Source organism: Acipenser ruthenus, chromosome 8, assembly GCF_902713425.1.
Source record: "Acipenser ruthenus chromosome 8, fAciRut3.2 maternal haplotype, whole genome shotgun sequence".
Lineage (NCBI taxonomy): Eukaryota > Metazoa > Chordata > Actinopteri > Acipenseriformes > Acipenseridae > Acipenser > Acipenser ruthenus.
The window spans coordinates 35,369,884-35,397,819 of NC_081196.1; the positions used below are offsets into that span (position 1 = coordinate 35,369,884).

The window sequence follows — 27,936 nt, forward strand, 5'->3', positions numbered from 1 at the left end:
ACCCTGGTTTTAAAATCCGTCTTGTGATGCAAAAAAAAATATTGCAGAAGAGCTTCCTGAAGCTTTTCAACAAATTCTAATTGAAAACAGTTGTAATAAAATTGAATAATATATATATATATATATATATATATATATATATATATATATATATATATATATATATATATATATAAAGTTGTTTGCATTGCAAAGCTATGCCAATCCCCTAAAGAGACTTTAAGTGCCTCTGAGTGGATCACACAATAAAAACTTGAAGAGCAGCAATAGCAAAATAACAGGCATGCCAAATAGGATTGTGCCAGCAACACATGGGTGGCAAAGAGACAGTGTTTACTGGGGGCTATGGGTCTGTGTGCTGTTTTTATAGGCATAGATCCCAAAACCAACCTAATAATAACAACTATTCTTATTTAATAAAAATGACTCATGAAAAAATAAGCCAACAAATTATTTATTTTTTTGGTCACATTACTATAATATTCACACAAATAAAGTATTAATATACTTAAACCCTTACTTTCCAATATCATTTACACTATTCCCATTAGACACCATATAGAAACCTAGGTTATAAAATTAACAAGAAAATGTCCAGTGGGCATGTGGGAACTGCTCACCTACTGTATTTCAAACCAGGAGTTCAGTTGCTTGTTTGTATGGAGTATTACATGGCTCTCGTGCCACAAGACTGAACTTACAAAAGGACTGCAATGCCAGGATGTGATATATAAGTGTTAGAAACTCATGCTTAATATTAAAGAGCATGCAGATGAAGATTAGTAATTCTTTATGTATGATAGGCGAGATATATACGGTAAGCAGCTTCAAATGCCATTTACAGACCCAGTATCACAGTTTAACCTTCATAGTGTTGTACATGCATTCAATTTTACCTTACCTAAAAAGGTTTTTATACAAAAGTAAAACATGTCTATAACCAATAGGCCATTAAGACATTCATTCTAGATAATGAATGCTGCACGTGACACCAGGCATACTGTAGCCTAACAACCTGAGCAGCTACTGTCTGTAAAAGTTAGCCTATGAGAACTCTCAAACGAGAATAATCAACAGATTCATCCACTAACTTTCATCAGCGTGCACCATGCAAAGCACAGAGTTGCCCAAAGTAGTTCATAATACCAGAAAAATACGGAGAGTTATTTCTAATATAGACAAGATACTGGCTCTTTAAATAGACCATTGTCATTGATTTTCCATGAAGTTTGCAATCATTCTAAGTGGTTAGCTCCAAGTTCAGATACTTCATGTTTATGAGTAGTGTCCAGTGATGACCCGAGTGACCTTGCTCTAAACAAGCACATTCAAGCTGTCAGACTAACCAGTATGAGGACTGGTCAGTACATAAGGATTGTATACACACAGTTTTACAATAACACTAGAAGAAATTGAACACATCTGCAGTAAATGACAATTCACCGTTAATTTTCGTTCTTTTTTTCTCGCACTCATAATGTGCTGTCATAGGCAAACGTGAAACCTGGTTTACATCACAAATTATACCTGCACAGCAATCATGATATAAAGCAGGTTCATCTTTATTTTAAAAAAAAGTAATAGAATACAAATGTGCAATGGTTGAAGTAAATAATACAGTCACTCACATTTAAATAATATTATTATATTATAATTGAAACTATTAGCTTACCCCTCCCCCCCCCCCACACACACAAACTGCTACAAATGAACAGAGGACCCACTCCTGAACAACCCTCCCCCAAATACTCTCTGTACAGCTGTCAGAAGTCATAAATGGTGGTTGATTGTAGAATATGTTTCCAACATATGCATTGAATGGGTTTGTGCAATCCAGTGTCAAAATCTGTAAAGGATCATTTTGTTTTATTTATGCTGTTAAAACAATTTTCATATATCAGAAATCATGCCTTAAAACACTGCTGTGTTCCAGAAGCAGTCTGCTCTAAAGATAAATAACACCACCGCAACCGTTTCCTCATGCCGTCGTTCTTACTGTCTCCCCGCTGGAAATTAAACCTGATGAGGGACATTAAAAGGCAGAACTGCATCGGAACAAAAATTATAACATATGCTTTTTAGGTTCACAGCAAGCAAGCAAGCAAGCTGTACAAATACCAGTCAAAAGCCAACCCCCCCTCGCCAATGATGTTTCCTTTTAACCTGTACTTCCAGAGCTTTCAGTCCTTCACTAAATACTGTCTTTTGAGGTCATTGGGAAGCCATCAGGAAACCACTGGCGTCATATCCCAGAGCTGCAAAGAGAAACAAATATAAAACACACACACACACACACACTGCCTAGACACTTAATTAGGGCCTATACTTAATATCAGGATGGGCCAACATTTACCCTGACCCATCTGGACAGGACAGCAGTGTGGAGTAGTGGTTAGAGCTCTGGACTCTTGACCAGGAAGGTCGTGGGTTCAATCCCAGGTGGGGGACACTGCTGCTGTACCCTTGACCAAGGTACTTTACCTAGATTGCTCCAGTAAAAACCCAACTGTATAAATGGGTAACTGTATGTAAATAATGTGTAAAAAATTATGTAATTGTATGTAAAAAAAATAATGTGATATCTTGTAACAATTGTAAGTCGCCCTGGATAAGGGCGTCTGCTAAGAAATAAATAATATTAATAATAATAACATGGCACAGACTCCAGGTGCTGGAAGGTGTCTTGAATCCATTTAGTTATTCATATTTCGTGCAATTTGTTTAGAGACAGGCAGAGTAACATGACAAATGTGTTCACCCCAAACATGCTCAATTGGACTGAGATCCGGAGATTGTGGTGGCCATGGAAAACGCTGGCTAAATTATTCGTGCACAGTTCTTGCATGGTGGATGGGTGCACTATCGTCTTAAAAGTAGCCATCACCATTATCTGTTCAAGGATCCCAAGATATTTACTGAACTAGATGGATAATAAAAATGGACAACCAACTGCCCAGCCCCCAGTCGTTCTCCATATTCATCTGTTCCAATACTTGTAGGATGATCGTTTGCATTACATCAGTAAGTCCCATAGAGAAACTGCACTAGTTTTGAACTTACCTTAATAATCTTATCAGCCCCTGATGTCAACAGCCAGCCTCTTGTTACTTCATAGTGAATGTGAACAATGCTGTGCTTACTGTCATGGAAAGTGGCTGTGGGTGCCCGGCTGAAACAGAGAATGGAGGCAGGAATCTTAGGGCAATGTTACAGAAGGCAACCTTTGTCCAGAAACTGGTGTATGTGACCTTTATCATCATTTCCCCAGACATTTAAGAAACAAAATTAAAACACTGGTGCTTTTGGATACTTTGGAAGAATTGCCTACAAATATCACCTATAACAAGTTACTTCAACTACCTCCATAAAAAGAAAATATGCTTCAGCCCAACACTATTCCTATATACACCATTATCCTTATAATAATCTTCCCTTTACAAAATGGAGATAGTTGTATTGTTGCCTAGCAACAAAAAGCCAAGAGCAACAATAGTAGGCTTACATAGCTGTCCAAATTGTTTTAATTTAGTACTATTACATTGGTTGCAAAACAGTGTGACTAATATATAACGAAATATATGAATGTTATATAGGGAGAAATTATTTTTCGCATGCCACTTTTGGTCAACCTATACCCAGCAGAGTTGGGATTTTGCTTGAGCCTGATTTTTCTGTTACAGTTCCAGAGAATCCACCTGGCTTGCATTAACCGCTTATTTTAAGTTTCAGTTAGGTGTACTTAGACCTGATCTCCATAACCTAAAAGCATTATTCCTTTGCAATACACACCCATTTCATATTTTCATTGGGCTGCAATTGAAAGACTAACCTCCATGTCAGGAATAATGTGAAATACAGTCTGCTATGGAATAATACACCCTGGCAATCAAATCGGTCTATAATCTCCAGCCGTCTTGAGTATTCGGAGTACTGGGAGCCACCACAAGGAAATAAAGAACTGTATATGAGATTGATCATGGTACCCTGGAGTACCCCATACAAACCGTCCATGTATATCAAATCAGTTATTTTTGGCACAGGTCCAAATACATAAAGTAAAACCATTACAAACATATATTTTAAGATGTGTGTTAATGGACTTATGTCAACAGTTAAGAACATAAGAACATGAGAAAGTTTACAAACGAGAGGAGGCCATTCAGCCCATCTTGCTCGTTTGGTTGCTGGTAGCTTATTGATCCCAGAATCTCATCAAGCAGCTTCTTGAAGGATCCCAGATTCAACAATGTCAGATTCAACAACATTACTGGGCAGTTGGTTCCAGACCCTCACACTTCTCTGTGTAAAAAAGTGCCTCCTATTTTCTGTTCTGAATGCACCTTTATCTAATCTCCATTTGTGACCCCTGGTCCTTATTTCTTTTTTCAGGTCAAAGAAGTCCCCTGGGTCGACATTGTCTATACCTTTTAGGATTTTGAATGTTTGAATCAGATTGCCGCACAGTCTTCTTTGTTCAAGACTGAATAGATTCAATTCTTTTAGCCTGTCTGCATACAACATGCCTTTTAAACCTGGCTTCTTTGCACTCTTTCTACAGCAGCAATATCCTTTTTGTAACGAGGTGACCAGAACTGAACACAATATTCTAGGTGAGGTCTTACTAATGCATTGTAAAGTTTTAACATTATATCCAAGCATCTGTTGGCCTTTTTTTTATAGCTTCCCCACATTGTCTATATGAAGACATTTCTGAGTCAACATAAACTCCTAGGTCTTTTTCATAGTTCCCTTCTTCAATTTCAGTATCTTCCATGTTCATGTGACATTGCAGAAGTAAGCTTCCAATGTTGTTACAAATGATTATTACACATCTAGAGTGTGTACTAAAATATATTTCTTCACCTACGTTTTGAAAACTGTAAATAACCTGTTGAAACAAAATCACTTTGAGACGAAGTAGGCTAAGCCACTGCAGTCTTTAGGCAGCATTATAACAGAATCATTATAAAGAAGTCTAAAGTTTAAATAGAAATCAAAATGATGCTTCACCGACAGTGAAGATAATAGCCTTAATACAAGTTATGCTCCTAACTTTTCTGCTGCTCTTTGCAATGCTTTTTCTATTTTTCCTCATGTGTCTGGAAAGTGGAATTACATTTTTGTTTTAGCTGCAAGAATCCATATATGCATGAAGCCGTTTTTGTTTTTACGGGTTATGTGCAACCAAATATTTGCATGATGTAAAATGTGTGGTGTCATTATATCAACAATGTCCAGCAGGTGGCACCAAACAGCTCATTAACTTTTAATGAAAAGGCAAAAGGAAAAACAAGCATAGTTTTTTTTCTCTTCTAGTTCTATTAGAGGTTGTTTCCTTTTTTTGTTTTGTGTAAATGTCACTGTACATGTACTGACCAAAGAGGGCTCTTGTGCTACAAAACTACCAGTGGAGTGTGTTACTAGGCAAATGTAAGCTTTCGACCAATGAGTTGTTTCCATGTGAGTTATTGTGAATTAGTTTACTCCTAATATATGGTTTAATTCTTAACGCATATATGAGTCTTTACACAAGAGAGAACATTTTACCAAAGTGCAAGGTGCAGTGTAATATCTGAAGAAAGCTCAATTATCCTGCAGAACATCACAAATCAATAATTAGTCTTCAAGCATGCCGTGATTACTACACACTTACTCCTCGTCAGTTATTGACTCGTGGCAGCTGTCGCAGACCCTCACTTCAAACTCAAATCCCATCAGCGGTATGGTGGAGCGTTTTGAGCTGCACTTCCCACACATTGCCTTGCCACACTTCCTACAGTGGTGCTGCAGAAACAGGAAACAGGAAACAAAAAACAGAACACTGGCTTACACAGGGGAACCTGCTGCATTCCAAGAAACTGCAATGCTTCCTCATTTTAAACTATTCAAATTGAAATATCAGGATTTCCTCTACAAGCTTATAATATATTACCAATCGAGCTAGTCAGAATACAGACAGAAGTCAAAGAAGTTTATATGTGGCACGGCAGTATTATTTTAATGAATACATTTTCTTATTTCAACACCCATAAACATTTACCACAGTAAATCTGTATGGTCATTTTGCAGTTTTTCCATGCTTTCCAATGGTTATACTATGCCTGTACCATAGTTTACCACGGTTTGCCATGTTTAATATGCTTAACCATACCTCACTGTGCTTTACAATGCTAATATATGTTTTAACATAATACCTCTATGCTTTACTACACCTTTCTATGCTTTTAATATTGGAAACTTTCATATGGGAATTTGTAAAGCAGTAAACTGAATCTCAATGTAGATGGATTTTTTGGTTCTTGTAATTCAAAGCAGTGCCCTTTAAAATGGATTGCACTGTATAACATACTGGAACCTGTTACCATACCAGTCTAAACCTCTTGCAAAGACCACTTTACAGAAGAATCCGTACCCATCTTCTGTGCTGTTTACTGTCAAACACGATTGGTAGGGTTTTTGATTTCATGTATTTGCTGCATTTGTCATTTTGCTTACTTTTCTGAATTACCAGTAGCTTGCTTTCCAGAACTGCACAATGGCCATACAGGCAGAGACTACCTTCCAAACCAGCCTCGTCTCAATTCCTTCCCAATCCCTATTTTTAAACCTTTTTTGGACTGCTGGGATACATGCCAATTTTGTCCACAGTGTTATACTTGACAGACATTATCCATTTTGTATTATTTTTATTTTATTTACTGCCAGGTCAAAGAGAGGAGTTTAGTTTTATTAGCTTTTGTCCTTTTTGTCCTTTTTTCTTACCATTCGAGTTCTACTGTGAAGACAAAGAAGTCTACTATGAGGTTTTTATGCCCCCTTCTGGAGGCCAGGCAAATTACATCTTACTTCACCTCCCATGCCAATACACACCGTTAGTAATATACACTACAACCACTTCCAAATTGAGTTTGCTCATGAGGTTACAGGTGTTTTCCTGTACATATATGGTAAATCTGCATTCATTTGTAAAAAAAAAAAAAATGTACCTGATACTGCCAAATGTAGCTTGCAGGACGCTTTGTTTCTGAATTGGAAATGCAGGATGACTTGTTTATGAATTGAAAATTCATAAACAATTCATTGTGATTAAATGTTAGTAGACAATTACAACAATTTATGTGTAATGTATTGTATTCAGCGTTTGTAACTGGGTTTCTTTGGAACTGACTATAACTTAAATAAGCAGCAGGTGCCCATGCTCAACTTTCACAGAACGCATAACCATCGAAGGCAAGTACCATTTAGCCACTGTAACGTGTTGGGTGTAGAATATCCCGGTTGGTGTTGGTTCTGTTTTAGATGCTATTTATCCAGGATGCCCAACACACAGGGAGCAGTGAAGAAGTGTGACTTATCCAGTACATGCACAGATTGTAAAATACATGAAAATAAATAAATTTAAAAAAGAAATCCTCGGCTTGATAAGAGGAGGTATTACACAAGTGCTGTATTACATAACAGATCTGAGCATTCTTAAATAAATGAGTCATTCACTGGGTGGGGTTATTACAGTAATGAAAGTTTTGAGTTTCCAGTTCTCTGGATGCAGCCTGCAAGCAGTTTCATTTCAGTGTTACTTACACTAAAAAAGTGAACCCTAACCAGTACACTGCAGCACAGAAACCAGGACCAGAGAGCACAGCTGGAAATGAAGCAGAGATAGACTAAGGACACAGGATAGGAGACACTGCTTTGCACAGTGGCAAGGGAATGGAATAGATTACTTAGCAATGTTTTTGATGCTCAATGATATCCTATAAGACACAACTTGACAAAGTTTTAAGATCATTCAGCTAAAAGGAACCCAGATGAGCACCGATGGGCCAAATGGCCTTCTAAGTGTAATTTGCCAGGCATTGAACAGACTTCCGCATTGCATTCAAAGCATGTGACAAAGGTACCTCGACTCTGCCAGCCCCATCTACTCCCCCTCTCTCTTATGTAGGGGGGCTTGTCAGATGCTTTGCAGTTAGGAGAGGTACTGGTACTACTTACCTGCCGCAGTCCTATCTTCTTGCTGTCCCACATCTGCTTAAAGTTCCAGAAGAAAGGCTGTTCACACTTCTGACAGGAATCGCTGTCTAGCCACTCCGGAGTCTACATCGACACCATTAAGTAAAACAAATAGAAAAAAACTTGGAATCTGCTGCGTTGGCGCTCAAAGAACAATGCTGTGAACCAAGCTTTGTCTCAGTTGTAAAGTTAGAAAATAGTTTACAGGTTTACAGTTATATCTAATAACTTGGGGATGCATTAAATCACTCCATCACATTTAATAAACATGTAGTAACCCACTTCAACATGTCTAAATGTCTGAATTCCCTACATAAATTAAAACACAGTAAAGAACTGTGACAAAATAAAGTCACAGAATTCACAGAGAAGGGCTACCAAAAGTAGTGGCCTGCGACCTTCCCTCCTTGTTTGTTTTCCCCACAGGTATGCTTCAAGCTGCCCAGGAATTAAATAAATGATGCCCAAATATGGTGGTTGTGTTATGTGGACTACTCTCTTCTGATGACCACTAAACTAATTGATAGAATCTGGAACCCAGGACTCCAGTGGTGAAAAGCTAGATTATAAAATGCTCCTCTGTTCTCCCCTCTCCTGTATCACAAGCTAAGGTACTTACTAAAGGATAAACAGGGTGCTTAGGTGCCGGCATCCTCTTAGCAGCCCCAGTAACATGCTGTATCAAGTGCCAATAGTTTTAGCGTTCTAACCTCTTGTCTTTTAACATCCATGTTCCAGATGACAATCCCTCCGTCTGAGCTGCACGAGATGAGCTGCCGAGTGTGATGTGCGTAGCACAGGCCTTGAACTTTCTCACTTGAACAAAGAAAACTGATAATGAATTCACTATGTCCAAAACCAGGACCCACCCAACACACCTCTCCCTGCCACAACTGTACAAACCAAATTAAAGCTATCCATGCACTGTTCAGCAGCTGTGTGTCACAGTATTTAATATTCTGCAGTTCAACTTTGAATGTCATGTGAATTGTGTAAGTGGTTTAATGAAGGGGGGGGGTGGGATCTTTAGCAGGAACTGGGGCTGTTTTGATGTAGAAGGTCTCAGTCAGCAGTTCAGATAAGCTGCGTATCTGTCGTTTTTAAGCATAAAAAATTCTGAAATACGCACTAAATTTCAATTGAATGCGTAAAAATATGCATAGCAATTTTGCTGCACAGCTTGTCTGCCTCCCCTTCCACCTCCCGTAAAACTTCCACTAACAGCTACATCTCCCAATACAATGTCTTCAATTACTAGGAAACTGTACACAAGAAAAAAACAGCCCAACAAACATTGTCCAATCTCTGGCTAGCCTTGTTGTCTCTGCAGCCAATCACAGTAAGAATAAGAAAAATTCGAAGCTACACAGGTTGAAGTGTAAACACCCCAGTCCAGCTACAAATCCAACTGGAACCATCGTCAGAGGCAACCGTTAAAAAAGGTGCCTGTAATATTAAACTATGGGGTAGATGTTTCTGGGCCAAACATACTGCAATTTGCGTTTTCGTTGTGACAACTCGCAAAGTATACATTTTGTCATATGTACCAAGAGAAAATTTGTTTATGTAAAAGAGCCGCATTACACTAATTTAAATATTTGTTGCATCTTCTTTGCGAGATCTCTAGCATACATTGCGAGAGTCGTGCCCGAAGGATAACCTCTATACGTGCTAGGGTGCAAGAATCAAAACAACATTGCTTTTGTCAAATGTAAATGTCATCTGTACAATGCATTCTGTTTCGTCTTCATTTTACCTATTTTAATACTGTTATACATATATATATAAAATTAAAGGAAGTTTAATCCCATCAGATTCTATAATGGGGCCCAAACCTCCACCCCTAAAAAGCTTTTCATAATCATACAGTAGCCCCTCGCTAAACCAGACATGTTTGTTTGACATAAGGAGGTGTCGTGTTTAAAAACAATACAATAAAATCGCACGCACATACATTTACAGTTCTCGATGTATTTTAAATATAAATAATTGCGCTGAAATAACACTAATGTGTTTTGGGTAGGCTACACCATTACATTATGTACAAATATAAATCTGTACAGTAGGCCTATACAGTACAGTAGTAAAATCAAATGAATACCTAGCGCACTTTTTTTTTTTTTTTTTTACTTTAGCCTAATTGTAACACAAAATAAATCATGCTGCTGCATTGTACAAACTATAGGCCCTTACTTCTGATGTCACCAGCACATTCAGCTGGAGTAGTTGCTCGAAGTCTGAACTTCAAACGGTTTCTGAGATAGGAGGTGTGGAATATGTGAAAATATACAAGGAACCCCTTACAGGAACGTTTGGTAGCAGAATAGGTCAGGTAACATAAAGCAAACATAGAAGACCATGAAAATAAAACCTCAAATTGACCCATTGTTCCCATTACCACAATTCATTATTTGTATCAGAACACCACAGTATAAGGGTTTGACTGTGCTGGTCAAAGGCAGAGTGGTAGCCAGTGCTGAAACACTGAAGCAGGAGTCAGAGAATGTGGTTCAAGCACAGAGTTACACACTTTTATTAATAGAAATCAAAAACAAAATACTTTTAACCATACCAGCCTGCTAACAAAATAGCTCTATTATAGCAGAGCTCTAAAATAGCTCTATTATAGCAGAACAGGAGAGCACACCGATAGCTAGCCTCTCTGTGGAGTCCAAAACTGAACTAACTACTTGCACAAAGGGGCGTGCTTAAATACAGGAGGCCAATCAATTAAGCAATTCAGCTTGACCAGCTGCATTCACATGAAAATGAACTATTTCCTGGGAACATTTGTAAAGTAATGCATTTAACACAAAATAAATTGCAAAAACACTGTTTACAAGTGAGGGTTTTTCACCTCATCAGAATAGGGGATAAATGGCTGCTCTAATTCCTGAAGATACATGGAGGAACCTGTCCAGCTGTCTGTAAGTCACATTTACTTTTTAAATGCCTACAGAGGATGCAGGTCATGTTGATCTGCTTTTTCAAAGATGGCTCTAATTCTAGCTTTACAGCACTATCAGGGGTATATCTATGGCCCTGTCCTTGGTATCAGTGTACACTCCGCACTAGGTATTCATTTTTATGCTTCAAAAAATCTGTCCGGACATCTCTGTGGGGAAAATAACAAAAGCACAACGTTAAATTAGGCGACTGCAAAAATGAAATGCGAGTTAAAAGTAGGATCGGGGATGAACAAATTACGTAATTTGTCAGATCTGCTTGAAATAATATTAAGAGGACCAGAATTAGGCTCAGGCAAGATATGAAGGTAAAAACAAACATTGTTTTGTAATTAACAGAGTTTAATTCTGAAACAGAATCAGCTCAATTTGTTTAAAGGGACTTCACCTGATTAAAAATAAAACCTGAAAACTTCAAGCCCTACTTGTGTGTGTGTGTTCGGATTTACTTTTTCCACAATACTTGTTATATTTCATTTATGCAATATGGACCTCTGTTAATATGGGGCATAACACATTATTTAAAAATAAAATACAGTGCATGGTGGGATACTATCGTATTAATTTCCACGGTTCGTTGCGCTGCTGGGAATTGTAACTAAACTATTTTAGTGTGTGGATGCATTAAGCCTGACTAAACATGAAACGGTACTTCAGTGTGGACGCTTTGAGCTGTATTAATTAGAACGGTTTCGAGTACGGTTCTCAAGATCGGTTATGTAGTGTGGACAGGGCCTTATACTAACATGCTTGTTAAAATAATGCTGTTTTCTGGAGCAGCTATCACATGATTAGGAAATTAATATTTACTGTTAATTACATGCCACGGTGCAGTTTATATGCAAATCAACACAGTGGGAGAGGCTTCCTAATGTCACTTTTTTTGTTGTTGTTAGTTGCAAGTTCACTGTCTCTAAACTGATCATGCAGAGCTGAACTGCCATTATGTGTTGAACTGACAAGCCATCTGCTGTGCCATGTATGTCAGTTGAAACACACGTTGAACCCTTTTGAAGTTGTTTCCTGTAAATGGTTATCAGCACAACAAGTGAAAAAAAGGCTTTACATTTTGATTGGCTTCCTAAGCTATAACAGAGCTTAAGTACCTAATTTCTAAGCAGTGTCAGGAGTTTGCTATTTTGGTGTACAGAGTGACATCACGTTAAAAGGAAACAATATTACATAAACAAGGTTTGTTTTGCTAAAAGGAGAGCACAGAAGGCTAAACTGTGGATGAACGATGGAACAGAAACCATTACACTTTATATAAAATTATATTTTAGTGTAAAATGGGAAAATGAAGCTGTAACACAATGCTGTGTCCTACTGAAGAGAGTTACCTTGAAATAGTTCTAGTGCTAATTATAATGATTTAAATTGGTATCACATGGTCATGGTTTTGATAGGAATCTTGCTGTTTTATTTTGAGCAGTCTTCTGAAATACAGAAGAGTCCAGCAAAGAAATGGAAAGTATGGCAAGGTATGATAAAGCACAGTGAAAGCATAGTATAGCATAGGTAAGCATTGTGAAGCCTAGATAGATAGGGTAAAGCAGATTACAAAAACATAGCAAACCAAGGTAAACTATGCGTACTATAGCCAAAATGTGCAATGTGTCTGTACTAGTGGAAGTGAGTTATCAGCACTTACTTGTGTCCTTGCAGTTCAATGGCTGTCCCTTTCCTGCCTCCTATGTCCCACATTATAATGGAATGATCTGAGCTGCCCGAGAATAGAACTCTCTGGACAGGATCCCAGCAGAGAGCTGTAACACTGCCTGAAACGAGCAAGAGAACAGACAGCTCCTTAACAGTATTAGCCGAGGGCAGGCCTGCAGCGAGATGACTGCAAGAACACATAGCTCTAGTGTGGTGGTGGTGAGGATGATGAGAAGAGTCTTTTGTTAACGCATTCTGAAAAATCTGAAAACACTAATTCTATTTTTTTATGTATTCAATCTGGCACACAGCGTTCTATCTTTATACGGACTTGGCAATGGTATTAGAACACGGACCAGCCGACAAATGAGAGGTCTGCCACTGAATTGCTATGATTGTTTGGATAGAAACATTGGTGTCTTTTTCACTCTTGAAGGCTTCTTTTGATTTGGGCCTCTGCAGCATTGCTGTTGCTACGGTCACAATACCCTGCACACGACTGTTGCTAAACAGGATGTACATAACTCTCATACAGCTTATATAGAACTATGCACTGAACTGAGCAGCTTTGGATTATATTTCTTGTATAATGCGCACCTCCTATGTGTTATAGACTACCCTATAAAAAACATAGTAAAAAATCATAGTATACTATACTATTCCCCCGGTATACTGCACACCATGTATCAGTGGTGTAGTCGAGGGTATACACAGGAATTTGGACAATATAGCGTTTACCCACTTCTCATATAAGGGATAGGGTTTACTAATTTCTATTCTCCTGTGAGATGCAAATCCTGGGTTAAAGACACGATATTTTAACGGTGAGCGTCTGTGTTGTGTTGCTGCACGCGACACTGACAGCTGAGAGCTCTCAGTCAAAACTGTAACACGAGCATGACTGTGTGTTGTGTTTTTGTGTGTGAGTGTTCTGTGATTGGTTGTTTATGTTCTGTTAATGTTCTGTTGTTAGGCACACTGAGCCTGTAGGGCGGTGTTAGTAGCCTTCATCCTAGCCTGCGAAAGGACGCTCACAGAACTGTTCAGTGAAGCGCACCATCGGGTCTGTGACTGTTCACACGTGAACAGCACCTGAGGAGGGAAATAACTGTATGGGGGTACTCTGGTTGGCTGAGGGCCAATAACAATGTATGTGTTCATGTTTATCTGTTCAATCCATCTGTTCAACTCCATCAAACAGGGGAGTTTACCGACTTTATTTACCACTACACCACTGCCTTGTACATAACACGCAACTTGTATATAACACAAAGACATTCTCCCAAAATTGGTCAAATACATTTCTGTTATATTGCAAACTCGGGAGCCCTACTACAGTAATATTTGTACTGAAATCTAAAAACAAAAGTAATAACAGATCTTTAAATAATAATAATAATAATAATAATAATAATAATAATAATAATAATAATAATAATAATAATAATAATAATAATAATAATAACATACCTGTATGCCCTTTAAATGTGGTGACAAGGCTGCAGCTCTCCTGCTCCAGCTTGAGAATTGTGACCTGTCCTGAGTGATCCCCAACAAAGGCATGTCTAGTCTCCACATCAAACCTAAGGAGACTGGTCAAGGAGCTTCACATTTACAATTCACTGCATTATATATCACACGTAATACAGTATAAGTCAAAGCAGTACTCAATAAACCATGGTATAATCTTCTCTATATCTATTACCAGCAATATGCAGGACATACTGTTTCCTGGACACACATTCTGTTTGACAAAGATACTGCAGACAAGAGACCCAGGCAGTTGTCCGATAGCCCCCTAATCGTTGCCCGCTTTCTGAACAATGCCAGTTGAAGTTCTTGTCCTGTCCCGTGCTTAGTACCCACTCCATCTCCAATACAAACAGAACCACTGTTACTCTGCCCTGGTGAGCTGCGACACAAAAATGAGCTTGGTTAAAGACACATCCTCCTTTATAACACTGTGGCCACAGAACAAAACATGCCGACCGGAGCACCTAATGAAACAGGAACGCCTTGTTTTTGTAACATGTTGCTACTCTTTCGAGCACTCATTATAATGCTGTATTCTGCTTACAAATCCATAACGTTCTTGGCAATTCAGCAAGGGATATATAGTAAACACTGCCTGCAGATACACAGGGTCCCTCATAATTGCAAAGTACCTGAATGGTAAAAAATATTCAGATGAAATCGAGAATTTATTGTATATCACAGCCAAATGCAATCTGATATGTACATACAGTATGCGGCTAGGACTGAATAAAAGCTTAATAAAAAAAAGGGCAGATACCGTATTCACCATGTAGAGTGTTGCTGCTTGTGATACTGTCAGGAATCCCTACTGCTGCTTAACACAGTTAACAAGTAAAACAGACGAACCTGATTGGCTAACAATAATTCATTGAGGAGTATCAACCCCAACTTTAAGCGGGTAAACTGGGAACTAAATTATTTCCTATTTGAATTTTCTTCCTGATAAACACTAATACATTCTTAGGACATTTTATATTAAATAAAAAAATGAAAATAAATGACCTTGTGTAAGTGTAGAATCTGTGGTACTGAGGTTTCTTTTCAAGCTTTATCTCATAGTAAACCATTTTTTTTAAGCTTATCCTATTGAAAGACCTTCAAAATCAGAAGTGTCTTCTTACCCTGGAAAGTTCTGGAAGGAGTCATTTTGTTGTAATCTTCAGCGAGGACAAATTCCTGAACAAAATGACAAGACAGCATTTGTTGAAAATGGTGTCTTTGTTTAACCTTTGTTTTCTGTTTTCCTACTGGCATCATTTACTGACAATGGTTTGTATTCAGTACCTGTATTAAGTGGCTCTTCAGGTCAGTTATCCCACATTGAATCACCATTTGTAGACAGCAAATAGCACAGTTCAAAAAATAAACTGTCAAATTCCAGTCACACTCTTCTAACAGTTTCCCATGGTAAAAGCATAGCAAAGTGTAATACAGCACTGTGAAACCTTTAGAAGGGTCACAAGTTATGATATTAAGAACTGGGATAACTTAAGAGGTGAACTGCAACATTCGTATGTTTACTTTTTGAAAAAAGAAACTTCTCAAAAAAAGATCAAAACTCCAAGAAAAGCTCTTAAAAAAAATAGAACAGAAATGTAACAAAAAAAAATGTGGTGAGGATGTACAATATTCAACTTAAAAAAACCAAAACCTTGCTATTACTTAAAATACGATATCATGCTGTATTCATATTGTGTTTATTTTCAACCGGCCAACTGAGAGAGGGGTATAGTGCTCCCTTGTTAATTCCTTTAAACTGTGGAACTGGTTACAAAGCGGAAATGTGACCATGGCTTACGTTTGCCCCATAATGCCATTACATTAGCACTTGCATTCTCGTTATAAGGCGGAACCCAAATAGCATGGCCTCCTAACAATGGTTCCTGACACAGCTTTATAAGAAAGAGCACTGTATAATAAATCAGTCACTGCCTTTTACAGGCTGCAATAACATGTCTGTTACCCTCAACTTTACTGTAGCTTGCAAAATGCCAGACAGCGACAGTTTCTCTCTAGAGTTACTTTTCATATGTGAGCTGCACTTACAGAGATGAATCCATTGTCCATACCGACAGAGAGCCGTCTTGTCTCTTGATTGAAAGACATACAGGAACAAGGAGCTGTGAACAGAAAACCGTGTTACTGTAAGTGCAGCAGGCAACACCATTATACTGGTAACACAATACATTTGAGAGCAAAGCTTTCAGACAATGGTGAGCAACTTCATTTCATTTAAAAATTTTATTTGGAAAAAAAGGCCATATGAGCTATAATTAGCTTGTTTACAACAGCGTCCAACAGCAGCAAATTACAATCACATAAAACACCCAGAATACACATTTAAACCACTATACAACATCATATACATACACAGGGCTTCTTCAGATAATGAAACAACACATTTTTAAATTGACGATGGGGTGTCTCAGATCTAAGTCCCATCGGTAATGCATTCCAATATGAACTGCAGCAAAAGATGTCCTTCCAGTAGCACTTTTTACCAACAGTATTTTAAAATATTTGGTACCAACATTTCATAAACTGTAATCACAGGTAAACTCCTGGAATAGATTACTCAAATAAACAGGCTGTTTGTTATGTGCCCCTTTAAAAAGAATCTGATTCCAGTGAAAGTTCATTCTATTATCAGGTGACAAGAAGTTTAACCTGGAATACAAGGTACAGTGATGTCCTAAAGGAGTACACTGAAGAACAAATCTACTTGGTACAGTCCAGGCGTACAATATCATTGTTTATCTTAACTATTGTATTCTTCCTGTGGTTTAGATTCACTTGGTAAATCATTTTCCGTTTCAGTTGTCACATCCAGGTGACTTTTAGAAGGCTCTTTATTTTTTCTCTTTAAGCATGATGACAATAGGTACTTAGGGCAGCAGTGTGGAGTAGTGGTTAGGGCTCTGGACTCTTGACCGGAGGGTTGTGGGTTCAATCCCAGTTGGGAGACACTGCTGCTGTACCCTTAAGCAAGGTACTTTACCTAGATTGCTCCAGTAAAAACCCTACTGTATAAATAGGTAATTGTATGTAAAAAATAATCTGTAAAAAATTATGTAATTGTATGTAAAAATAACGTGATATCTTGTAACAATTGTAAGTCGCACTGGATAAGGGTGTCTGCTAAGAAATAAATAATAATAACAATACTTAGAGACTACAATATCAATAGTAATATCATTAAGAGTACATTATTATTTGATATTTTATACCCAGTAGCTCTTTATTTTTTTGCATACATAGAAACTACAATAGGTTCATATCAAGACAAAAAAAAGACTATAGTATATCACTAAGACCACTACACAAGATGTGCGGTCAATAACATTAAAAAAAATTATTTGGTACAGCACCTTGTTGCTCAAATTGCTTTATAAACAAATTATCACATTCCTTTTAATTTAAGATGCACTTTTTGAACAATGTTTTGCTTCTCAAAAATAGCCTAGGTCTTAAATTCGAGTACAGTAGTGATGCATGTATTAAAATCACCAACAAAAGACATGACTACTCAAGTACACAAACAGCAACATGACTGACTGCTGAGATAAGACGAACCAAAACGTTACTGCCCGATCTCGAATCATCCATGACATACAGGCAGCCATTTTCAAAGAAGTGTCATTAGCTTCCTGAGGAATTCAAAGATAAGCTTTGTACATCATATAGTCTTTGTCATCACAAATATATTGCAAATGTCATGGATATTATATATGTTAACAGAAAACTAAATTGAATTAAATCTTTAACCTAATTTGTCTAGCTTTGACTAGTGATAACGATCGATCTAATACCTCAAATACATCAGGCACTCAGGAAACAAAAGGCTGATCAAACCTGTCTCTGCGATTGAATTACCCAGTCTAGTGAGGTAAGGGGGGGTTAGCACAAAGCCTACAGTAAGGCAAAAGAAAGAAAAAGGAAATAACAATGTAGTTTAAATCAGCTTTAAAGAAAGATTTTAAACAATTTAACATCATTATTGACTTAAATTCACTAAGAGTATAAGATGCAAGCATTTTTATTCTTAAACCGCCTAACAAGCGCAGAATAACCCGGGTAATAAACCCTAAGTAAAGTGAAACTGTTTGCAATGTCTAACCAAAGTCGTAACTCGACATATTTGGTGCGGAAACAAATGTGATTTCTTATGGGAAAAATAACGGGAATTCAGAATAAAATCTGAATGATTTAGCAAAACTTATGTATGTTTTAAAAGTTTCCCCTTTCTAAATTATGATAATGAAATAACCAAGCAAGAGAAAGGGGGGGGGGGGGGGGAGGGACGGACAATCAAGACTGTAAGCCCTATTCAGGCACAAACTAGCCAATGAGAATGTGCAATGGGAAATTTAAACAACGCCTTTGTTCTGAAAAAGTATAAAGCTGACTGTAAACATTAGTTCCTTGCTCTCTGATCTCTTCCTACCTGTTCCCTGATCTCTGGCTACCTGTTCTGCTCCCTGATCTCTGCCTACCTGCTCTGCTCCTTGATCTCTGCCCACCTGCTCTGCTCCCTGATCTCTGGATCTCTGCCCACCTGCTCTGCTTCCTGATCTCTGCCCACCTGTTCTGCTCCCTGATCTCTGCCCACCTGTTCTGCTCCCTGATCTCTGCCCACCTGCTCTGCTCCCTGATCTCTGCTTACCTGCTCTGCTCCCTGATCTCTGTCCACCTGCTCTGCTCCCTGATCTCTGCCTACCTGCTCCGCTCCCTGATCGCTGCCCACCTGTTCTGCTCACTGACCTCTGGATCTCTGCCCACCTGCTCTGCTCCCTGATCTCTGCCCACCTGCTCTGCTCCCTGATCTCTGCCCACCTGTTCTGCTCCCTGATCTCTGCCCACCTGTTCTGCTCCCTGATCTCTGCCCACCTGTTCTGCTCCCTGATCTCTGCCCACCTGTTCTGCTCCCTGATCTCTGCCCATCTGTTCTGCTCCCTGATCTCTGCCCACCTGCTCTGCTCCCTGATCTCTGCCCACCTGCTCTTCTCCCTGATCTCTGCCCACCTGTTCTGCTCCCTGATCTCTGCCCACCTGTTCTGCTCCCTGATCTCTGCCCACCTGCTCTGCTCCCTGATCTCTGCCCACCTGCTCTGCTCCCTGATCTCTGCCCACCTGTTCTGCTCCCTGATCTCTGCCCACCTGTTCTGCTCCCTGATCTCTGCCCACCTGTTCTGCTCCCTGATCTCTGCCCACCTGTTCTGCTCCCTGATCTCTGCTTACCTGCTCTGTTCCCTGATCTCTGCCCACCTGTTCTGCTCCCTGATCTCTGCTTACCTGCTCCCTGCTCTGCTCCCTGATCTCTGGATCTCTGCCCACCTGCTCTTCTCCCTGATCTCTGCCCACCTGCTCTGCTCCCTGATCTCTGCCCACCTGTTCTGCTCCCTGATCTCTGCCCACCTGTTCTGCTCCCTGATCTCTGCCCACCTGTTCTGCTCCCTGATCTCTGCCCACCTGTTCTGCTCCCTGATCTCTGCTTACCTGCTCTGTTCCCTGATCTCTGCCCACCTGTTCTGCTCCCTGATCTCTGCTTACCTGCTCTGCTCCCTGATCTCTGGATCTCTGCCCACCTGCTCTTCTCCCTGATCTCTGCCCACCTGTTCTGCTCCCTGATCTCTGCCCACCTGCTCTGCTCCCTGATCTCTGTCTACCTGCTCTGATCTCTGGATCTCTGCCTACCTGCTCTGCTCCCTGATCTCTGCCCACCTGCTCTGCTCCCTGATCTCTGCCCACCTGCTCTGCTCCCTGATCTCTACTTACCTGCTCTGCTCCCTGATCTCTGCCTAAATACTCTGCTCCCTGATCTCTGGATCTCTGCCCACCTGTTCTGCTCCCTGATCTCTGGATCTCAGCCTACCTGTTCTGCTCCCTGATCTCTGGATCTCAGCCTACCTGTTCTGCTCCCTGATCTCCGGCTACCCACTCTCGGATTCAAAGAAACAACAAAACTACAAAACTGCACCTGGAGCCCTCAGCTCTCAGTATTTATCCATCGAGATCAAGGGCCCTGACACTCGGAGAAACAAGGTAACAGCATGCTGAAACTTGACTGCTTCCCAGGCTAGGTAACAATTCTCTTAAATAATCTATTCAGGTATTGTGCGATTCCTTGTTAGTGTCAGTATGTAATAACATTTAATTGGTAAATTGTTGTTTAAAACTGTAATGTTTTAATGTGATATTAATTGTGTAACTGTTTTGTATGATTTTCAAACGTATTTTGTTGCATGCTTAATAAATACCATCTTTCTAAGAGGAGATTCACAGTATTGAATTATTTACTCATGTTGAACAAACATGATTTATGAACTTTGAACAGTCTCGAATGTGGTCTATTTTTGGCTTGCTGTAACGTGTAAATCCGTTATTGTTTTCTGAGAGCGATATTGAAAACAGGTTTATACTTTATAATAGGATGCGGTTATTGTTTAAAGAATATGAACTGTCTACGATAGCCCCTACAGTTTTAACAATTTCAGCGTTTCTAACAAACAGTGCCAGCTTGGACAGATCGGAAATGCTGATCAGACCCCCATATTTTTCGACATGTCAAGGAATGCCACAGTTCACAGACTGGGAGAAAAACACGTGCGAGTAAACACGACTGGAAACGAGAGGTAGCACATAACTGTAATGCTGTGTGATAGCAGACAGCCGTAAACTGACTCCATATGCACAAATTAGGTTGTATCTTTGTAAATGCATATTTATTTGATGTTTTATTTTTTCCTTAAATTGAGGATGGAAAACTTGGGCTGCATCTTAATTTTGAAGGAATACAGTAGTGTACAGCAGAATGTCTTTTAGTTGTTTCACACATATGCAAGACCTTTTAACACACTGCATTTTTCAGTTATAACAACATAAGAACATAAGAAAGGTTACAAACGAGAGGAGGCCATTCGGCCCATCTTGCTCGTTTGGTTATTAGTAGCTTGATACCAGAATCTCATCAAGCAGGTTCTTGAAGGATCCTAGGATGTCAGCTTCAACAACATTAAAGGGGAGTTGGTTCCAGACTCCCACAATTCTCTGTGTAAAAAGGTGCCTCCTATTTTCTGTTCTGAATGCCTCTTTATCTAATCTTCATTTGTCACCCCTGGTCCTTTTTTTTTTTTTTAATAGAAATCATAGTGCCCAGTGGCCAGGCATGAATAATTTAACTTTAACCCTTTATCCTTTTTAATATGCAGAACTAGCAGTCGGTTTCAGATTAGAACACTATCACTTGGAGCCTTTACAAACTTACTCTAACTGAGGACAGCAGGAACTTACTGTAACAAAAGTCCACCTACCTTGAGCGTTTTTTAACTGTGAAAAGCCTGCACAGTGCATAGCCTTCTGTCTGAGTCACACTTTACACACAGTGAGTCACAAAACAGGAGAACAGACTCCAAACGGTGACACTTACATGGCATGGAATGGTAGACACTGGGCCAGTACTGCCCACTATCCCTCTTCAGCCAGATCCGAATCGTCCTAAAAAATAAAATAAAAAAAGAAACAATTTAGAGCTTGGAATTGTCTATTTCCTAAAACTACAGAGCGTCACCTGAATTTAAAACCATTGTACTTTTACTTAATGACCCATTCAATGCAAACCATTCATCTGTATGAAACTGGTGCAGTCAGTAGGGTGTAGCGCCAACAAGGGCAGCCAGGAAGGCCCTGATTCAGCATGACTGCAAGGTATTCAAATTGTTCTGAATAGTGGGGGCAGAGGCAGATTTGACATTATATATTACAGAAAGCATGTCAGTAATGCTGTTGCATAACATAATCAGTGCTGGAAAGTTTGTGTTACACACTGTAGGTGTTTCTCCGCTTCTTTGTAAAGGGTTTGAGGTTAAAGGGTTAACTGGCACTCTAAAATTTTTTATTAAAGGCTGCTAAAAAGAGCTATTGTAAGGGGGGTGAGAGTTCATACTATAGGGATAATAGACTACAGTAGTAGATCTATTTTAAGGAAATTATCTAGCTGCTTCGGCTGTTATTAGAAAGCAGAGGTCTACCACTTCTAGTTTGTGCTGTGGTAAACTAGAAGTACACTCTCCCTCTGAACGGTGCAGAAAAAAGTTCACTTACTGTACTCAGCATTCTAGTACCACAAGTTTATATAAGGACATAAGAACATTAAAAAAAATACAAAAAAGAGAGGAGGCAATTCAGCCCATCAAGGCTCGCCCGGTTCCTAGTTGCTGATTGATCTCAAAACTGTCAAGTTGGGTCTTAAAGGATCCCAACGATTCAGCATCAACATCATGGCCAGGTAACCCATTCTCTGTGTAAAGAAGCGTCTCCTACCCTCTGTCCTAATCTCATCTTAATTTCTAACTGCTGCTTCTGGTCCTGGTTTCATTTGTGTGTTTAAATTATTGATTAGGTTTAACTTTCTTATCTTCTTTTAAGATTTAAAAACACTTCAATCAAGTCCCCCCCCCATCTAATTATTCTGTCTTCTGGGCTAAATAAATTCAGTTCCTTTCATCTATCTTCAGAGCTCATTCCTTTAAACCCTTGTATTAGTCTGGTTGCTCTTCATTGGACTCTCTCCAGGGCCACAATGTCCTTTTGGTAGAGTGATGACCAGAATTGAACACAGGATTCTAAGTGTGGTCTCACCAGCACGTTACACAACCTCATTATCAGCTACGTTCTATTGATTTATTGATCAATCATTGAAACCAATATGTCTGACTGGATTGACAATCTGGTTGGTGGAGTATTTAACTTCACGTGACTTGTCTGAAACCAAAAGCCATTTTTGTGTCAGCCCACAAACAGCATTACATCAAGTCTGGCAGACCAAGGTCTTAGTTTAATATCTGACTGTTTCTCAAAGCATCTGTCAAACTAAATGAATAATGGTCTCTCTCCGTAGGCTGTTGGGAGCAATGCCATCTCAACCCTGATCATTTTCTAGTTGGCATGGTTTGAGTTTTTTAAAGACAGGTATCTTTGCACATCTAATTGGATTCAAGCTACCTTTAATACAATAGTACTTTGATAAATATCTGTTTCAACAAATTATACAAGGAAAAAAATCAATGGTTCATAAGATTTACTCTGCCTTTCACTGGATTAGCATTCAAGAGCTCAAATTCATTGCCTTGCATAAGTATTCACCCACCTTGGACTTTTCCACATTTTGTAGTGTTACAACCTGGAATTAAAATGAATTTAATTAGGATTTTTTGTCACTGATCTACACAAAATAGTCCATAATGTCGAAGTGAGGAAAAAATCTACATATTTTTCAAAATTATTTACAAATAAAAAACTGAAAAGTCTTGATTGCATAAGTATTCACCCCCTTTGCTGTGACACCCCTAAATAAGCTCTGGTGCAACCAATTGCCTTCAGAAGTCACATAATTAGTTGAATGGAGTCCATCTGTGTGCAATTAAAAGTGTCACATGACCTCAGATTAAATACACCTGTTTCTGGAAGGCCCCAGAGTTTGTTAGAGAGCATATCTAAACAAACACCATCATGAAGACCAAGGAACTATCAAAACAAGTCCAGGATAAAGTTCTGGAGAAGCACCAATCAGGGTTGGGTTATAAAAAAATATCCCAAACTTTGACCATCCCCCGGAGCACCGTTAAATCCATTATTAAAAAATGGAAAGAATATGGCACAACTGCGACTCTGCCTAGAGAAGGCCATCCACCAAAACTCAGTGACCAAGTAAGGAGGGCATTAGTCAGAGAAGCAACCAAGAGGCCAATGGTAACTCTGAAGGAGCTGGAGAGATCCACAGCTGAGATGGGAGAAACCGTCCATGGGACAACTATAACCCGGACACTCCACAAAGCTGGGCTTTATGGAAGAGTGGCGAGAAGAAAGCCATTGCTGAAAAAACCCATATAAAATCCTGTTTGGATATTGCCAAAAGGCATGTGGGAGACACAGCAAACGTGTGGAAAAAGGTTCTATGGTCTGATGAGACCAAAATTGAACTTTTTGACCTTGGCGCAAAACGCTATGTGTGGCGCAAAACCAACACTGCTCATCACCCTGAGAACACCATCCCCACGGTGAAGCATGGTGGTGGCAGCATCATGTTATGGGGATGCGTTTCATCGGCAGGGACTGGGAAACTAGTCAGGATTGAGGGCAAAATGGATGGAGCCAAATACAGGGAAATTCTAGAGGAAAACCTGTTCCAGTCTGCAAGAGACCTGGCACTGGGGCAGAGGTTCACTTTCCAGCAGGACAATGACCCTAAACACACAGCCAAAGCTACACTGGAGTGGTTTAAAAACAAGAACCTGAATGTCTTAAAATGGCCCAGTCAAAGCCCAGACCTCAATCCGATTGGGAATCTGTGGAAAGACTTGTAAATTGCTGTTCACCAACGGTCCCCATCCAACTTGACAGAGCTTGAGCAATTTTGCCAAGAAGAATGGGCAACAATTGCAGGATCCAGATGTGCAAAGCTGGTAGAGACTTACCCAAAAAGACTCACAGCTGTAATTGCTGCCAAAGGTGCTTCTACCAAGTATGAATACTTATGCAACCAACAAATGTCTTTTTTTTTGTTTAATTAAGTTTTGTGTCGCAATAAAAAATATTTTGCACCTTCAAAGTGTTAAGTATGTTGTGTAAATCAAATGGTAAAAATCCCAATTAAATCAATTTTAATTCCAGGTTGTAACACTACAAAATGTGGAAAAGTCCAAGGGGGGTGAATACTTATGCAAGGCGCTGTATTTGTACTGCTTGAATACTCAAATATGTTTTATATGTTCATCCACATAGGGTAGGTTTTGATGGGCATGGAGACTTACGTGGTGGTACCTCTCATTTAATTCGTTGACAGAGAGGTATTGCATGTCAACTCAATCAAAAAACAAAAGTAGATCAGCCTTTGTGCTCAACAGTCAGAGAGCTGTCTCCAGTCTCTTAAGTGTTTTCTGATTGTAGTCAGCATCTACTTCTTTATAAAATAATTGAATCCCTGCTGCTATGCAATGTGTTATCATTTATTTGAGTAATGATTTCATTTAGAGTACCTGAGTTCTCATACTTACCCCTTACCTTTGTTTGTTTTTTCCCAGTACTTCAACATTAACAGTTTTCATTTTTACAAAAACATAAATAAATGGTGGAAACTTAATATGGTGGAAAATGCTTTGTAAACAGGCCATATGAAGGTTCAAGAATGCCGTAGCTGTGGAAACGCTATATTTGCACACAGTGTCTTTGTTCAGTACAATAGTGTGCAAACAATTAGTAATTGGCTTTGGAGCATCTGTGGAACCTGGTTTGGTGATCTCCACACATTAACTAGCATCACTTTTTGCCTTCAGTAACCAAACACAGGACAAAACAAATCAGCTGCAAATACTACATGAAATGGAGAACGAAAAAAAAACACTGTAGTGCTCTATTGTCACATACTGTATTTGCAGAGAGATACTCCTTTTCATTACTTCAGTGTGAAATACAAACAGGCACCGCAGCACTGCATATGAAAGAAGAAAGTGGAAATGGAGGAGAAGCTGTGAACGCACTTGATTGCTTGTAAGACACATACTGTCATTTGTTGTGCAGCAGTAATAAATATGCGGCTCTGCTGATCTAAAATCTGTTGAACTCAAATATGAAGAACATCTGCTTGGGGAAGTGGTTCTCCCCAAGAGACTCTCTTCTGAAATAAGCACCCCTCTTTAACCAGCCTACACTATAAACAATACCATTGCTTATAACAAGCCATCAATTCCTCACTGCCTGTGAGTGCACTTCAACTGCTCTATAGTACTGAGATAAACTTGGAGTTGTGGTCTTGGAATTAGTCCACACTGAACACCAACTTTTGTTTTAATTTAGATGGACAACAACAAACAGATTTTGGTGTAATATAAAAGCAGTTATATCTCCAAACTTTAAACTCGAGTGTCTCTGTCTTCAATTGATGTGAAAGTGACACTGTTGGAGCAGAGAGGCTCTTTTAACACAGACTGAAGATTTTAAAGTCAACGCTTACCAGGAGAACTTTGCCTGCTAGGCCTTGCAGCGTGTAGTAATCAGGAATGTCTTCTCTTTTGTGGTATGTGCACAATGTCAAGTAGACAAATGCTTCAGCTACTGAAGAAGTCACTAATGTGTGTCTGCTTAGTTTCTTACAGATTTACCTTATTTCACAGTTCACCTGCTATACCCTGGAATTTCACAAATCCCATCCTTACAACAGGTTGCTAAATGACATCAAGATGTTTCAGTTAATACAGGCATTCCAGGTGGTTCCTAGCAAGGACTATCTGTTTAAAATCATTCTACTTTTTAACTAACATGTTTGTAATAAAAATAATGCTCCTCCCACATCAGACTCAATACTGAACACTGGAAATAAAGAATAAATCAATGAATATATTGTTTTTACTGAATATCAGCAAGGCTTGTAAAACATATATTTGAAACGTGATATTGGAGACATCACTTCAATTCACTTTGCAACAACGTCTGCAGAAAGGCTTTGCTTAACTGACAACTACAGATAGACGTTTATGGACAAACCGATTAGCATGTATCTTGAACGGTTTACCTGAGATTAGGTAGTCCAAGATATGTGATAATCGGGGTCTGTGAAACCAGCGGTAGATGTCATTCGATGCCTTTAATGTGGGATCTGTGTTTTTTCTAAACTGTAACTAGATTTGCTAAATGTTACACTGTGCATACAAAACGCAAAAGTATAATTATTTTTAGCAACACTTGATGAATAACAATGTATACAATCAAGATGAGCATTGCATAAAGTACTTTCTGCCCGTACTGAGAGAACACTTCAGAATTGTTTTTTGTGCTCTCTTATGCTTTCTGCTTGTTGCATCTTGTCTGTTGCGTATCTGAACAGTTGCATTGTAACAACTGTCCTATGATTTGTTTCAAGTCACCTGACTAAAACTTGTTAAAGGATTGTTAAAGATTACATGAGTTGCCAATACTCGTACATGAATTAAACACAAACAAAAAAACTCCCAAAAAGAGAACGCTAGTGCCAAGTTCACGACATATTGCCGTACACCTTCATCGCAGACCCCAGAATGCACACATGCAGTCATGTTATACTTACTGGATAGGAAATGCAGTGTTGTAATAATATAAAGTATTATTACATGTGCATAGCAATACAAAATAGATCGACATTGTGATTATAATGGCTGTTGCGCTATCCTATGCAATAAACTTAAATGAAAATGATATTTTTGCCTATACTGTTATATCCTTAAATAAATCGAGATATTCTTCATTATTAAAGATAAAGCGGCATGCAAGTTGCAATATGTGCATTCTAGAATGAAGACATACAGACTGACTGTGACTGATAATAAAAAAGAACATACCAATGATATACCCCATTGCCAGACGACCAACAATGCTTTGCTAGTATAATCCACCTACCGATCTTCTGAGACGCTGATGACCCCATCCTCCTTGGGGATGATCACTGCAGTATTCACCACATCCTGCGATCCCTCGATCTTATTGAGAAGGACAGGTCTCCGCGTCAGTGGTTTTGGGTGGATTTCTGCCGCCATTGCAACGCACTAGTATTTTGCCTGCTGTGTTTGTCTGGGTACCAACACCCCTACCCTATTCCTTTTGCGTGTACTCTGTGTACAGTTCAGTGTGGCTCGATGACGGTCACCAATGCTGGACGTCAGCTGACTGTGCTGCTGGTGCTGCTGCGCCCATATTCCCAGATTGTCACCAACACCAAAATATTTACTGCGGCTGC

At 39.2% G+C, this 27,936-nt stretch overlaps 1 protein-coding gene across 1 annotated transcript; it reads right to left on the reverse strand.

Annotated features, from left to right (window-relative positions):
* Window positions 1-178: 178 nt before the first annotated feature.
* Window positions 179-27,936, reverse strand: LOC117406699 (WD repeat and FYVE domain-containing protein 2). Its single transcript, XM_034010969.3, has 12 exons — window positions 27,600-27,936; window positions 21,601-21,668; window positions 16,221-16,294; window positions 15,296-15,350; window positions 14,400-14,550; window positions 14,109-14,221; window positions 12,631-12,757; window positions 8,724-8,829; window positions 7,996-8,097; window positions 5,654-5,784; window positions 3,061-3,169; window positions 179-2,255 (listed from the first exon to the last, which is right to left on the reverse strand). Exons 1-12 carry the CDS (start codon window positions 27,734-27,736, stop codon window positions 2,226-2,228), a joined length of 1,203 nt encoding a protein of 400 aa, XP_033866860.1. The 5' UTR covers window positions 27,737-27,936; the 3' UTR covers window positions 179-2,225.